Source organism: Passer montanus, unplaced genomic scaffold (genome assembly GCF_014805655.1).
Source record: "Passer montanus isolate IOZ18808 unplaced genomic scaffold, ASM1480565v1 scaffold1, whole genome shotgun sequence".
Taxonomy (NCBI): domain Eukaryota; kingdom Metazoa; phylum Chordata; class Aves; order Passeriformes; family Passeridae; genus Passer; species Passer montanus.
Genome location: NW_024356504.1, coordinates 11,778,714 through 11,792,969, shown reverse-complemented (window position 1 = coordinate 11,792,969; position 14,256 = coordinate 11,778,714). Strand labels below are relative to the sequence as shown.

The following is a 14,256-nucleotide window of genomic DNA, read 5'->3' as shown; positions in this document are numbered from 1 at the left end:
TTTATTGTAGTGTTACAGTAGTAACTGTTCCAAAGTAACTTAAATATTGGTTGGTAGAAGCTTCATAGAAAGATTTTAGCAACTCTGCTCATGTGCTGTCTAAGATGAGGCAATATATCTGGCTATTAAAGGTTCTGGGAGCATTACAAAGAGAAATACATGAAAAAAGCAAAGATGAAAAATAGACTGGCTAATAATTTGGAATGACTCCCATACTGCCCAATTTTTCCACGTCTTGGTGAAGCTGTCAATGTTATAAACCCCTCAGACCCAGATTCATCCCTGATGACCATTGCAAAGCCAGCCAAGTACACAGTGATTCAGGATGATGCAGGGGTCACATTTTCTGATGAGATATAGTCATAGGACTTTTCTCACTATTTTAAACTCAGGTCAGAAAGGACAATACTTGAATTTTGACACTAAGTCCCTAGATTAAAAGTAAAGCCAAATAAAATGTCTTAATTTGGCTTAACTTCCAGTCAAAACAATGTATTAGACATGAGCTTTGCAAAATTCCCTCTTGAGCTGCCAAAGATTCCTTTTTGGGCACTTGAACTGTTGCAATTGCATGTATATAAGTAACAGCAGGAACCATCCCCTTTGGCAATACCATCATACATTTGCAGAAGAAATTTTATATATACATAAGACAGAACCAGGAAGAATAAAAACAAAAAATCATACTGCAGGATTATTTACAGATAGATATAAAAACTCCAATCACTTACCCAGCCCCATATTGCTATTCGTTTCTCATCAATGAACCCCATTTCTATAAATTTTCTGTGGAAAATGAAATCACAGAAATAAATGCATTATTACAAAAAAATTGCTAGTACAATAACAATTTAGGAAAAAATTGTTTTTTCTTGCACTTCTTTTTCCACACATCCCACCAATTTGAGCAAACTGACAATCAACATAGCATGCCTGATTTCTACAAAGCATCAACTATTCAATCAATAGGTGTTGAAAGGGAAGAGGAAGAATTGTTTCCTGAAAGAAAAAAACAACTGAAATCAATACTTTCATCATAATAATTTTTATTCCACCGGATGAGGATAATTTTCATTGCTTTAGTGCCAAAGGTGCAGGATTACCATTAACATTCAGACTTCATTGTGTAAGATGCCCAATATATGCCCAATCTCTGATGTCACAGAGATTGTTTGATTTGTCAACGGGAATAGTATCGACTTCTGAGAAGATTAGGGATTCCCTGGAGAGTAAGCTTTTTTTTTTTTTTAATGTGCCTGAAAAGCAAAAAGCTCTTATGACTACTTTAATAAAAAATAATAATGAAGGAATCATCTATTAATGCTCCAAGCAGGTAATCTTGAAATGTATAAAAGGTGCAAAACTTATGCTCTCAAGAGTCAAACAGGTCAAATATTAGGACTCCTACAAATATCCTGTATCAGAGTGTGGAGATTGTATTTCTAAAGATGTATTAGTAACAGCAAAGAAAAGAGGATGAGGCAAAAGACCACAAAGGGTTGAGAGCGACAGATAAACACAACAGGTTCAGATACACATCAGGACTCATTGTAGCCTTATTTACTAGAACGAGGGCAAGTAATTGACAACAGCCAAAACGTGGGATACTATCTGGGTGGGACAGAGTTAGAAAAGCCAAAAAATTATTCAGTTTTGTTATATTACTGTCTTAATCCCTGGGGCTCCACCTACAGTAAAATTCCCTCCAAGAACTTCCCACTAGAGTACAGAGGCTCTCTAAAAATCATGCATCTTAATCCATGTGTTAGATCAGGAAGATGGAATGCACTACATTTAACTGAATAAAAATTTAGTCTAGGTGCTGACAGAAAACTGGGAAGTGTGAAGTCTGAGGTCATTTTTTCATGGCCTGTCTCAGCAGATTTTGCAACTGCAGAATCAGTTTAGGTTCCCTCTGATATTCTGTGTCTGACTGATGATGCAGAATAATATAGAAGCATTCTTCTAATATTTTGAAGTATGCCACTCCTCCTAAAAGTTTCAAGATAGAAAATAAAATAATAGAATAATAGAAAAACTTAACATGATATACAACTATTCTGTTTCATTTATCACTGAAAATGATAATGAAGCATTTATATCTATAACATCGAGGAGGAAATGAATTATCACAAAGCAGAAATAGGAAGGAACAGATAATCGTTCTAACACATATTTGTAAGTATGGGCAGTGCTCTCAAACAAGCAGAGAAAGCTGTGAAAACCTGGGTTGCTACATCCAATTTTCAGCTAAAATACTCCAGTATCTTAGTGGAGTCTGGAGGAAATAGGGCATTTACTGGTGCACCTGGAAATCTATCCATCTATCTATCTCTGATCTCTCTGGAATCTATGCAATCTATCTCTGATGGGCCAAATTCCACATCAAAGGCTCGGCTAAATTCCTGCCTTGCAGACATCTCTGTGGGGTTCAAACTAACACTTCCTCAAATGCTCACTTTAGCAGTGCTACCACATCTGTAAGAAAGACAACCTTTCTTTGCAATCCTCATCTTTCACTTTCTCCCAAAATCTCTGCATAGGGAATTTGTTTCCCCTGGAACACTTTAAAGTGTTTTCATGCAAAGGAGCAGCTGTTGGGGAACACTTATCAAGGTACCTTCTGTTCTTAACTATCCTATAACAGCACGGAATGCAAGTTTGTGACTAATTGACTTGTAGAACATTTGTGTTGGTTTCAGTTTCACTACAAACATCTCATGTAACCTTTAGCTAATCATTGAGGTAAATCCCTATGGATCTCTGGTAGTCACTAAAGTAGGCTTGCCCTATAGGAAATAACTTCAGAAAAATGGATAATTGGCTTAACTTTCACCACTGACAATTGTATTTCTTTAGGTTTAGAATTAAAGCCTCTGATGATTCTCTTATGCAATGCTAGTGGTGAGGTCCAAATGTGGACTTAGTGGTATAAGGACTTAATATACCAGACAAAACCTCACTGACATCAGGCAAACATGAATATTTTATTTTTACAAGTGTTTTTGTCTTATATCCTGGAGACCTCAAGTCTTCAGAAGAAAGCCTGAGAATTCAGTATTTCTTTCACCTTACTACTCCTCAGTGTGCAAATACAACAGCTATACAGGGAGATAATCTACTTACTTAACTGCTGAGATTTGGTCCTCAACTTCATAGACTCCAAGTCTTCGATACACTGCATGTAAAATCTTGTCACCTTGATAAGCTGTCCCTCTGCCATCCACCAGAGCAACAATGATTCCCTCTTTGCTTGCAAGATAGGTTATCCAGCTAATGCTAAAGGTTTCCTTTACATTCTGACTGCAAGGTCCTCCATACCTGAGGATGAAAATTCACACATTTTCAACTCATACTTACAAATTTATAAATGGTTATTGGACACTGGACTATAGCTGTTGGCACTGATAACATTTCCTCCACATGTATTTTGCTACATGACTGTGGTTCAGAGAGCTCAGTAGACAAACAGTTCTACTACTATTTTCAAGTAGTTATGAGATTTTGCTATCTAAAATCCATTTTACTCATTTAGGTCTTATCCCTAAGGGAAATAATTAGTTTCAGCTCAGACTAAGTGGTGCAATGTCAGCTGCTTGTCCTAAGGGGAATCCTTGGAAAAGCCATCCCTCAAAGATTCAATTCTTTGCTCTCTCCAAATTCCTTAGGACTAACATATCCCTTTTTGGTGCTTTTCTGCTTTTTTGTATTTGACTTCCACATACAGTCAGTAATGCCAAAAAAGAGCAAGATTAAGAAGTACTGCTCCTTATGCTTTTTGGCTATCCCCAGACCTTATTTGTTTCAGCAGGGAATATCATGTGCTGTTGGAACTGCGGGCAGAACACACCCCGCATAGCTGAGCAAACAGAGACACTCCTCATGAGAATGGCTAATGCAAAGTCCACATTTGACCTCAAGGACAGGACTCTTCTACTCTAAACTTCAAACATACTTAGCATTCTTGAACCTTTGGATAATCGCTGGTTAATAAAAAATGATGTAATTGTTTATTACACCACTCAGCTCTCCTTTCTGCATATTTTTTTTATTTTTTTCACCACTGCAATTTTTATTGCTTTTCTGCCTACAATAAATTATGTAAAGTGCTCTTAACAAGCAAGTCCACATGGCTCAGTTTTCTTTTCATCTTAAAACATGAAGCAGGCTCTTGTATTTTTTCATATTAGCAAACCTGAAATCAATACTTTCAGACTGCCTCCTGATAAACAGAAGAAGCAACAGAGCTAAGATCTACAAGCTCTTTTAGCCTTTCTCTTTCTCTTTCTCTGAGAAAGTAATACTTACCATGCTAAGATTAACATTAAAATCCTTATTGATCTCCATTGGGATGAATTTACATTCCAGAAATACATTGAAAAAAACCACAACAAATGAAACAGAACTAAGAAGATTTGTTTTTGCTTTATAAAATGTTGCACATGTCCTGGGTTTTGTTAAATTAGAAAAAGTATGTTTTCTAACAAAACAAGAAGATTCAAAGAAAGGAAGAGTTACATACACCTGAATAAGCAGAGGATACTTCTTGGATCTATCAAACTGTGGAGGTAGAAGCATTTTGTACCACAAAGCTAGAAAAGACAAATTAAATTTAGATTCTTAATGGTTGAAATGATTCCTCTAGGCATAATCCAGAGTCTGGTGTAACAGTATATGAACATGAATCAGCACATAGTACACAGCGCACGAATTGTGAATCACAGAACTGATGCAATTAACTGTTTATATTGAGCTGTTGAAGAACAGCTTTGAAGGAACCCACATTTACTTTAATTTAGCTATGCTAAATTATTACTTCACAGAAGTCTAGGTTCTCAGTTTTTCCAGATGCCTAGAAAAGCCTAACTCTTTTAAAATAATCAGATATTAGTTTTTGAAATTTTACACTGTTTTATTACCATGGGATACTGTTGGTAAGTCACTGCTGAAAAGAACAGTGCAAGCAAGTCAATATAATGCACAACACATGAAAAGCAGTTTACATTTCCCATTTGATTACCACCATATTATATTGTTTTTACACAATATTGAAACTCCTTACCAATAGTATGAAGATTTTTTAAAAATGTGCGTTGTGAAACAAATGTATTTTAACTATAATTTTACTGAGAGATACCCTGAGGCATAGACAAATCAGCTGTTATTGAACCAGGCCAATTCTTCCCAATATGACAGGCCAACAACTTTGTTCTACAGAAAGACAATAATTACTATAACAAAATTAAGGCAAAATATTAAAATGGTAAGAATAAAAAGTACAATGAAGATGTGTAATTCTTACTTAAACCATCCACTTCAAGCTTATTAATTTCTTCTTTTGGCAGTCTGATATCTTGCAAAGCAGACTGCAATTCCCAATTGTCTTCCAATACTCTGAGCTCTAAGTAAAAGAAATGCCTGAATTATTAACTGATTTATTGTTAATTTCTCTTCAGTAATTAAGATTCCTTTAGTTTGTGTTATTAGAACAGAAAGGAAATCTGTGAATTTTACAAGCAGAGTAATGAAATCCACTCAGACACTTCTAATTTGGCTTGATCACATATCTAAATGAAAGAAAAGCACTGGCATTGCAGTGCACAAATACTCGTTAGATTTTTATAGGACGTACATTTTGCAATGCAAATCATTTCACATGTTGCCTCTGAGTGTTAGAGTCCCGCATGTCAAGAGGAAACAGCTTTCTCCTGCAGATCCTTCATCCCAGTTTTGTAAAATGGGGGAGCTAGAAATGCAAAATTCATGGTACTGTGCAAAACACAGTCCTGTATCTCCTGTATCTCCCCTCTTGCTTATCAGACTAACATCAGTTTAACCCCTGAGACCTTGGGCAGTGTGGTTCTCAGGGAGTATCTTGTTTCTGGGTAATGCAGGAAATTCAATTTGTTAAGGGGTTACGGCAAAGCTTCATATAACCACTGCACAATACATTCCTCCACAAAGACACCAGACTTACCATCTCACTGTCTGTATTACTGGTCACTTACTAAACCTTTTTTTTCTTTTTTAAATCTAACATTTATCATTTTACTTGCTTTAGACCAAATTCAGTTACACATTTTAAAAATTACTGTTTAAAATTTAATTAACTTACAGGACAGATTGCAGAACTGTATATTATTAATCCATTGGTTCTCTTTCTTTATGTGTTTTCCCATGAGTAGTGAGGGATGAAGAATATTGGAAACATAATGGAAATATGTGACTTTTAGCTTCACTTTCAGAATGAAAGAACCTTTTAAAACTGCAGGAGTTTTTTTCTTTTTTCCTTTACCTTTCCCTTCTCCTTGTTTCTGGAAATGTTCAAAAAAGTACAAGAAGTATTCTTCTCTCAACATATATTGAGCTAGGTAGTGCTTAAGACATGCCAGAAATATAATACTGGAATTTGCTATTTCAAAGTACTTCTGACAAGTTTTGCAGATTCAAGTGGGCTTTTTTATGGCTGAAAGATCATCCTGCTTTTGGATGCTCATGCAAACTCAGCTGAACACTTTTCCAGCCTTCTCCTCAAAACTCCTGAAACTTTCCCATTACCACAACTGAATTGTAGGCATCGTGGAAGGAACTTCCAAACTGATCTATGTCAGTTTAACTGTCTCCTACTAAAATTCATGGGTGATATAGTTTCAAAATGCTGCCAACTGCAATGAAAATGGATTTACTAAAAATAGTTTTGCACCATGGAAGAGATTATGAAAGCAAGGAACTGAAGGAAAATTAATTCTAAAAAGGTAATGAAGACTTTAAAGAGAAGCCTAAATTTGTTTTTACTCCTGAGAATAACATCACAGAAGAGGGAAGCATGATGAAACCAGTGGTGAAAATCCATTACAGGAAACTGTTCTCTGCTGCAGAGAGGTTAAGAAACACATAACTGCAGTTGGGCACTTAGTTGCATTTCAAGAAATGCATAGTTTGATAAGATAGTAGGGGCCCTTTACATAAAAGGTAACAGAATTAGAAAAAACAGAGAGGTATAAAAATGGATTAAATTAAAAAAAAAAGTCCATGCATGCATTGTATTTAAACCTTTAAATTTAAATCTTCTGCAAAAGAAATACCAGAACACAGTGTTTCTATACCATAAGTGCAATAGGCATGTTAACCTATTTTTTTTTCATTTGCAAAAATTTTAAGTGGTTATAAAATAAGATGTACCAACTGCTACTGGAGTCCAAATAATACGATGTTGCAATTCGCTGAATTCTACATGAATCACCACAGATTAAGTTTAACAATATGCAACAGTGTTTCTATACCATAAGTGCAATAGACATGTTAACCTATTTTTTTTTCCATTTGCAAAAATTTTAAGTGGTTATAAAATAAGATGTACCAACTGCTACTGGAGTCCAAATAATACGATGTTGCAATTCGCTGAATTCTACATGAATCACCACAGATTAAGTTAGTTTAACAATATGCAGCATTTGTCTTATATTTTTGTGTGTCTTTTGGTCAGACAACACTCAGTTAACAGTGGGTTATCAACACAGGCTGAACTGTAAGGATCATTACAACTACTAGCTCATTTCCACTGATTATTGGGGAAGGAAGTGAATGCTAAATCTCTGAAGTTTATACAGAACCATGGTAGCTTTCATAACATTCCAGGAACTGTAGGCTTAAAGTTGGAGAACTTTTAGGTAAAAAAACAAGGGACAGAGAGAGAAGATTCTCTGCAGAACAATTAATATTTTCATACTTAGAAAGTTCTTGCTTGGCTTGTTGCAGACTTGCAAACAGTCTTCACTAACAGGCCACTTAAAGAAAAAGGGCTCTGAATGTTTCTTGCTGAAGATCATACTTTGTATCAATAATTACACCTCGTCTGAAGCAGTTATTTGAACTGATCATCTGAAAGAGCTTCTGCTCTTCTCTGACATCTCTACTGATGGCTGAAGAAGTCATTGATCCAAATTCTAATTAGTACAGCACAACAGGTCAAACTGCAAACTCTAAATAGTATGCTATTGTCTTTTGTTTAAGGTAGTGTTGCCCCATGAAAAAGAAAGTCTTGTGTTCATCCAAATGTGAAAAGGAATATTCTGGAAATCACAATAATGTTTTCTACAAAGTTTGACTCAAAATTTGGTAGACAAAGAGTTGACCACTTTATCTATACTGTATAAAGAGGAAAAACAGCAGGATGCTATGAAAGTGCTGGACTCAGGAATTAAGATAAATGCATCCGTGTGTTCATTCACATTTGGATTTTACTGATGAAGAAATCTAGAAAGACACTAGTTATTTTAATACCAAACAAGATGAAAGGCTTCTTGATCACAATCCTAAGTATTGTACTAGAAGACCTTGATCTGGATTAGAGGCAAAGGAATATACCAATTGCTCAGAAATAGGCAGGATACTTGCGGTACCTCTATCACCACGGTTCTCAAAAAGAGTAGAAATGGGAATCCCAGGACCTGTTATAAGAATGACAGAAAGTCAGTTTACAGTTTGAAGCTGGAATTTGTTGATGCAGTGTGTATTACATCAATACTGATAAATGACAGGAGTTAAAGAGCTCAAAGCTGATGCAAAAATCTGAATGTTCTCTGCTGTATAAGTCACCAGTCCGTGTTACAATACATAAGGTACTGTGTGTACAAAGACTTGGCATTGCTCAGCAAACATAATAGAAGCAACTTTAAATCTACTAACGCTTCCTCCCTAGAGATGAAGTGACATCTAGTTAATACCTGAGATGTGATTACATAAGGTGAATGCAGAACTAACAATGTGAAACATTCTTCTGAGAACATGTCACATCGTATTTGTGAAGGTGAGTGCCTTTCACATGGTGATGACCTTACTGACTATTTTGTGCAAGAATGATTGAAAGGTGTTGTTATTTGCTGCATTTGGTTCTCTCCTCAACAGAAGTTCTAAGGAACTTTTCAGCTGATCAGTCGGTGCAGAATCACAAGAACAGTAAACTTCGTAAGAAGTACACTGAAGGAAAACCTTGGATCCTTTTCCTCTTTTTTTTAGATTGTGATGTCACTGTTTTTTGAGTACACCAGTGGATGAACTCTCAGGTCACTGAAACCACCTGATTTATTACAAAAGAGCTAAGACTTCCTTTAATACTTGTGTCTTGCAAGCAGATTTAATGACCACATATCTTGAACTGAATTTTTCTCAGATAATTTCTTAAAAATGTTCTCAGGTGCTAAATAGCCAATATTCATGGCTGACACAGGTCTTCATTTCAATTGGGAAACACAGTACAGTAGTTTCTCACATCTAACTTTGATCACATAAACTGGAAAACAGTATATGTTTCTAAATCCTGTTCTGGCGGCTGCAAGAGAAAACATGCCTTTCATGAGCTGGATTAAAATCTGTTTTGTGGCATGAAGGACATTCATAAATTATTTTTAATTCTCAAAATCCCAAGCTTTTTCTTGAAAAAGTAAAAAAAAAATCATTAATAGATCCGTATTTACTGAAACATCACAACATTTTTGAATATGGGAAATCTCTTCCTGGAAATCCTTCCTGGTTATTGTGAAATTTTTGTGAGTCATACCAAAATCATTTGGGATAATCAGCATTGACAGTGCTGATAAATTTTAAAGAACAACTGGTTATATGTTTGGTCCCATGCCATACCTACCATAACAGATCAAGGCATAGTACTTCGAATGTTCACTGAATCTTGCTGTATAATACTGACATCTCTCTTTCCTTAAATTGCAAGTAATGCATTGTTTTCTCATAGGTTTACTTCCAATGCTGATTCTAAGAAAAAAATCAAACAAAGCAATCATTATTTTACTAAAATAAACTTTAGATGTGTCTATCTCATATTCTTGGATGCAGGCCCTGGACTTTCAGAACAGTTAATTTAAAAATAAATGCTTGGTCTTTTTCCCCAAACAGTATATTTAAATGTTAAATGGCATTTCTCTCAATTGTCAGATAGAATCTCAGGTTAAGATTTAGTTAAAATATCTCGTGAAATTACACATTAAACTTCTTGAAACTAGAACTTCTTGAAACTTGAACTTCTTGAAACTAAACTTAGCTGTTTTATTGACAAATCCAGAGACGTCTTCTATTAACCTACTATCACGGTTAAGATTTAGTTAAAATATCTCGTGAAATTACACATTAAACTTCTTGAAACTAAATTGTTTTATTGACAAATCCAGAGACGTCCTCTATTAACCTACTATCATTAAGACAATGTTAATAACACTTACTTGTAAATATTCCGTCTTCCTGGATAGCCTTCAAATTCATTGCTTGAATAAAAACTGCAAATTCATTTATATGTTAATAAATAATCCATAAAGTCATGACCTATGAATGAGCATCAAGATGAAAAGCTGTCTTGGAAGTTAATTTAGACTTTTTGAGATTTCTGCATGCGATGGAAGAGTAGTTAAGCTTATATACCTTTCATCTTAATAAATCTTTGCTCAGACTATGATTAGGTGACATAAGCCATATAAATCGGAGTTCTATCTTAATTCTCATAAGCTAATCTCTCCAATTATGTAAGCTGCTTCTATCTATACAGTAAGTTGAATGAGAGATCATAAAAAGACAAGTAACTGCAAATTGTGTGAGGGTTAAGCACATGATTAAATAAAGTGTTTTTAAATAAGCCTCTCTAAGATGGGTGATAAAAATAAATAGAAAATTGAGGGCAATTTGCAAAGAATCTTTCATAAGTAAATCATGTTTACAAACCTATGCAGTGCCTTAGCATACAAATTTGTTGTGGATGTATTCAGATAAAAAACAAATTACACCTAATTATAATCTGATGAGTTAACAAACGGTGTTCAAATGATTAAGTGTTGCTTTTACTGACAATACTCCCAACCTTTTTACTTCATGATACTTACATTGCATCATTTGTTACTCTGAAAATGTATATTGCCTCCCATTCTCCACTTGTAACTTGGATTGCATTCTCCTGTGTGGTGAGACATTTAAGTTACTGAATATTGTAGAATTCCTTCAGGACAGTAGATAATTGTAGAACACTTGCCTTGACTTACCACAGAGCCATTGATGTAATGAATATGCTTATAACCATTTTTGTCACTAAAAATTTTGTAGTATGAACTGCTGTCTGATGTAAAATATGGTGCAGAAACAAAGAACTGAAACAATGGAAGAAAAACAGAAGGTGAGATATAAGACTGTCCAAGCTGTTTAGCAGATTGTACTACAATACTAAAAGTAACAAGACCATTTAATCAGCTCAAATTGGACAAACTACTTTGCACAGGTTTGTACCTGTGGTATTCATACTGTGATCATGTACAATTTCTTTCATTTTGGATTTCTTAAACTGGTAATACAGATACCTCAAGAATACCACAGATGTGAGCTCTCTACTTGTGAGTAAAATAATTTGTATATTCTGAATGACCTTTCTTAGCTATTTAAAAACAGGCAGAAATTATTTTTAACAAATAAGCAAATAAGTTTCTGAATAAAGCTAATGTTCATGAATAGTGCCAGACTGAGTATTCTGTGGACCTCAGTTTGTCTGCTTCACTGAGAAAACACAGCATCATAGAAATGGATATCTGAAGTTTCCCATACTATTCCACTAATTTTAAGGAACAGGTTACTCCAGATAAGACCATTTAACTTTGACTTCCTTTCAAAGAATCATGTCTTTACTAAAATTGTCAGTCAAGGTTGAATTACTGCAACTCCAAGTTTTGTTTCCAAAACATGAAGATATAGGAATGACCTGCAAGCACTTCAAACATAGTCAAACATTCCTGAGTAAGTATACCTTTTGAATAATATTAACTCAAGCTCAACTAAGACTTCTGATCACAAGTTAAATTCTCCTGGAGACTGTATCTGTGATTCCTAATACCTGAAAACCTGTAGAGCCAAAAGCTGGGATTTATGCATGAGTGCAAATTCTTTAGCTCTTATAAAAATCTGTCATCAGAATCTCAAGTGAAGTGTAAAAAAAAAAAAAAGCACCAAGTAAAAGAACTAATTCTTGTAAATATATGATCTTCTTATTAAAACATCTCAAGGGACAGTGTACTGAAAATTGAATCTCATTGTTAAGTCCACTACAGGATATTCAGGCAGTGTGAGGTTCACACACTTGATTCTGTTAACTTCCCCTGAAAGTAAAAACACTACATATTTACTGTTGGAATACACTCTGTATGACTGTAAATACTGATCTCATGATCTTACAATTTCCTGGTACGTTTGTTTTTATTGCAAGTTTCCGAAGGTATGTGGTTGTCTAGGATTACTGGGCAGAGAAAACATCTTTTGCTAAGAGGTAACTCCAGAGAAGTATCACCTGCTATTCTAAGAAGCATATCTTACCTTGATGGCTCCCCCTTAGCTGAAGATGTGCAGCACCTGGCACTAAAACTGTTCTGAATGGACAGGTTTTATTCTTAAGATACTGTGATAGCCCATTTTATCCCTTGCCCTAGTGTCACCAGAGGAATTTTACATCTATTCATCCAGAATGCCTCTAAGGATTACACGGCACTGTAAATCTACCTCATTTCATTACTTTCCTCCCTTCATTAACTTCTGTCTTGACCAACTTTCCTGTCTAGTCAGTTGGTTGGGACAAAAATAGGTTTTTAAGTTTAGAAACCAGATACAGAGATACTTTGTCTAGCACAGCATTAAAAGCCTCAGTCCTACAGTGCAACAAGTCTAAGCAGTAGTGCTGTATGTCTCAGAAGGGTGCTTCATGTTTCCAAACACTGATGGGAAGATGCAGGAAGCTGTAGCTTTTAAGTGAATTAAAATAGAATACAACAAGAAAACCTACTCCGCCTGCCCATCCTGTTTGACTCTCTTCTATGTGCTGTTGATTCTGAAAAACGAAAACAAACATACACTCTTTAAGAATGAGTTTAGGGAGATTTCAAATCTTAAAAAAAATCAGAAGCTGCCTGTAAAAGAGAATTTTGGAATATTTTCTATGAAGGTTCAGGGAGTTGGGAGGTTGTCTAAGTAAATAATATTGCTGTATTAAGGTAATTACATTAATTAAACGATTGTTTTAACAGCTGTCAGACCTAAATAAAATTTAAAGCAATTATACAACTTTTTCACTGAAAACAAGAATGGAAAACTACTTAATCTCATTAATTTTTTGGCAAAAATTCAAGTAAAATAATAACAGCAATATTAATGCTAAACATTTGATTTAGATTTTCAGCTTGTTTGTATTTTCTTTGATTTCAGAGGTGAGATGTTGATTTAGAGCAGTGGTGAAGTGACTACTAAGGTATTCTGAGACTATGAATATAAATTTAGAACATCTTAATTCCTTGTTCTTTTCTTTATACTCAATATAGTATATATTCAATATATATTCAATACAGTATTTCTTCACAGTTTGGAATAAAATTAACAAATTTGCTTTTTAAGGAATATGATTTGTATTTCTTACCCGCAGCATAATCTCATTACTATTTAAAATTATGTGCTCTCCCTTCTAATTTAATCCCCACAAAGTGACTTGAGGAAAAGTTGCAGGTCCTTGTCCCTTAGAAGACTAGCACTTTGCAAGGGCTTCACTGAGCTACTAATTGAAAAAATGGATTCTTTTTCTTTTTAAGATAATAAAAATGGGATGTATTGTTTTATATCTGCATCCTAACATTATTTTCCTTTCTTTAAATTAAAACTCAATCTTGATGATATAGCAAATTAGGGATATACTTAAATTCTCTCATTTGAGTAGCCCCAATTTCACAAAGATATGCCTACCTTTTACTCATATGAATAGTTCCACTGCTCATATTGGTTTCTGTGATCTAGTCACATGAGAAAGAGTTGAACATGTGAACATTTCTGATGAATCTATACTTTGGGAACATCTTGTAGATTATATTTTGTTGTTATTTCCAAATACATAAAACATAGCAAGTTTATTGTACATTAGACTCAATGCAATCTGAATTCAACAAGAGAACTATTTTTGCCAAAGGAAATGTTCAGAGATATACTTTCTGATGGCAAATAGAGCTAATGCAGCAGTCCCATCTGTTCACACTCCCTCGACTGGCCATTTGTGCAAACTTTAATGTGATAAAAGCATTGTATCACTGTATAAATATAGAATTATAGAAACGTCAGTAGTGACTCCATAAATAAGGTTTCATGGAGAAATGCAATTAAACAAGGATCATGAACAAAGTCCTGAAAGATGTTAATTGGTCTGGTCTGGTCTGGTTCCAGCAAAGCAATTAAGCAAAT

The 14,256-nt window shown here is 34.7% G+C and overlaps 1 protein-coding gene across 5 annotated transcripts in view; it reads right to left on the bottom strand.

Moving 5' to 3' along the window:
* The window catches only part of LOC120498095 (fibroblast activation protein alpha), a 39,425-nt gene that overhangs the window by 10,786 nt on the left and 14,383 nt on the right, over window positions 1-14,256 (bottom strand). For 4 of the 5 annotated variants that reach the window (XR_005626635.1, XM_039700430.1, XM_039700440.1 and 1 more), the window contains 10 exons: window positions 12,821-12,865; window positions 11,043-11,147; window positions 10,887-10,957; window positions 10,236-10,289; window positions 9,647-9,771; window positions 8,403-8,450; window positions 5,303-5,401; window positions 4,523-4,592; window positions 3,127-3,321; window positions 732-786 (listed from right to left, as the gene is read on the bottom strand). Coding sequence is in view for 4 of the 5 variants with exons in the window: in XM_039700430.1 (XP_039556364.1) it covers window positions 732-786; window positions 3,127-3,321; window positions 4,523-4,592; window positions 5,303-5,401; window positions 8,403-8,450; window positions 9,647-9,771; window positions 10,236-10,289; window positions 10,887-10,957; window positions 11,043-11,147; window positions 12,821-12,865 (867 nt within the window). In the remaining variant the exon portion in view is untranslated. The remainder of the gene's footprint in view (window positions 1-731; window positions 787-3,126; window positions 3,322-4,522; window positions 4,593-5,302; window positions 5,402-8,402; window positions 8,451-9,646; window positions 9,772-10,235; window positions 10,290-10,886; window positions 10,958-11,042; window positions 11,148-12,820; window positions 12,866-14,256) is intronic. The other variant, XM_039700450.1, reaches the window with a different exon arrangement.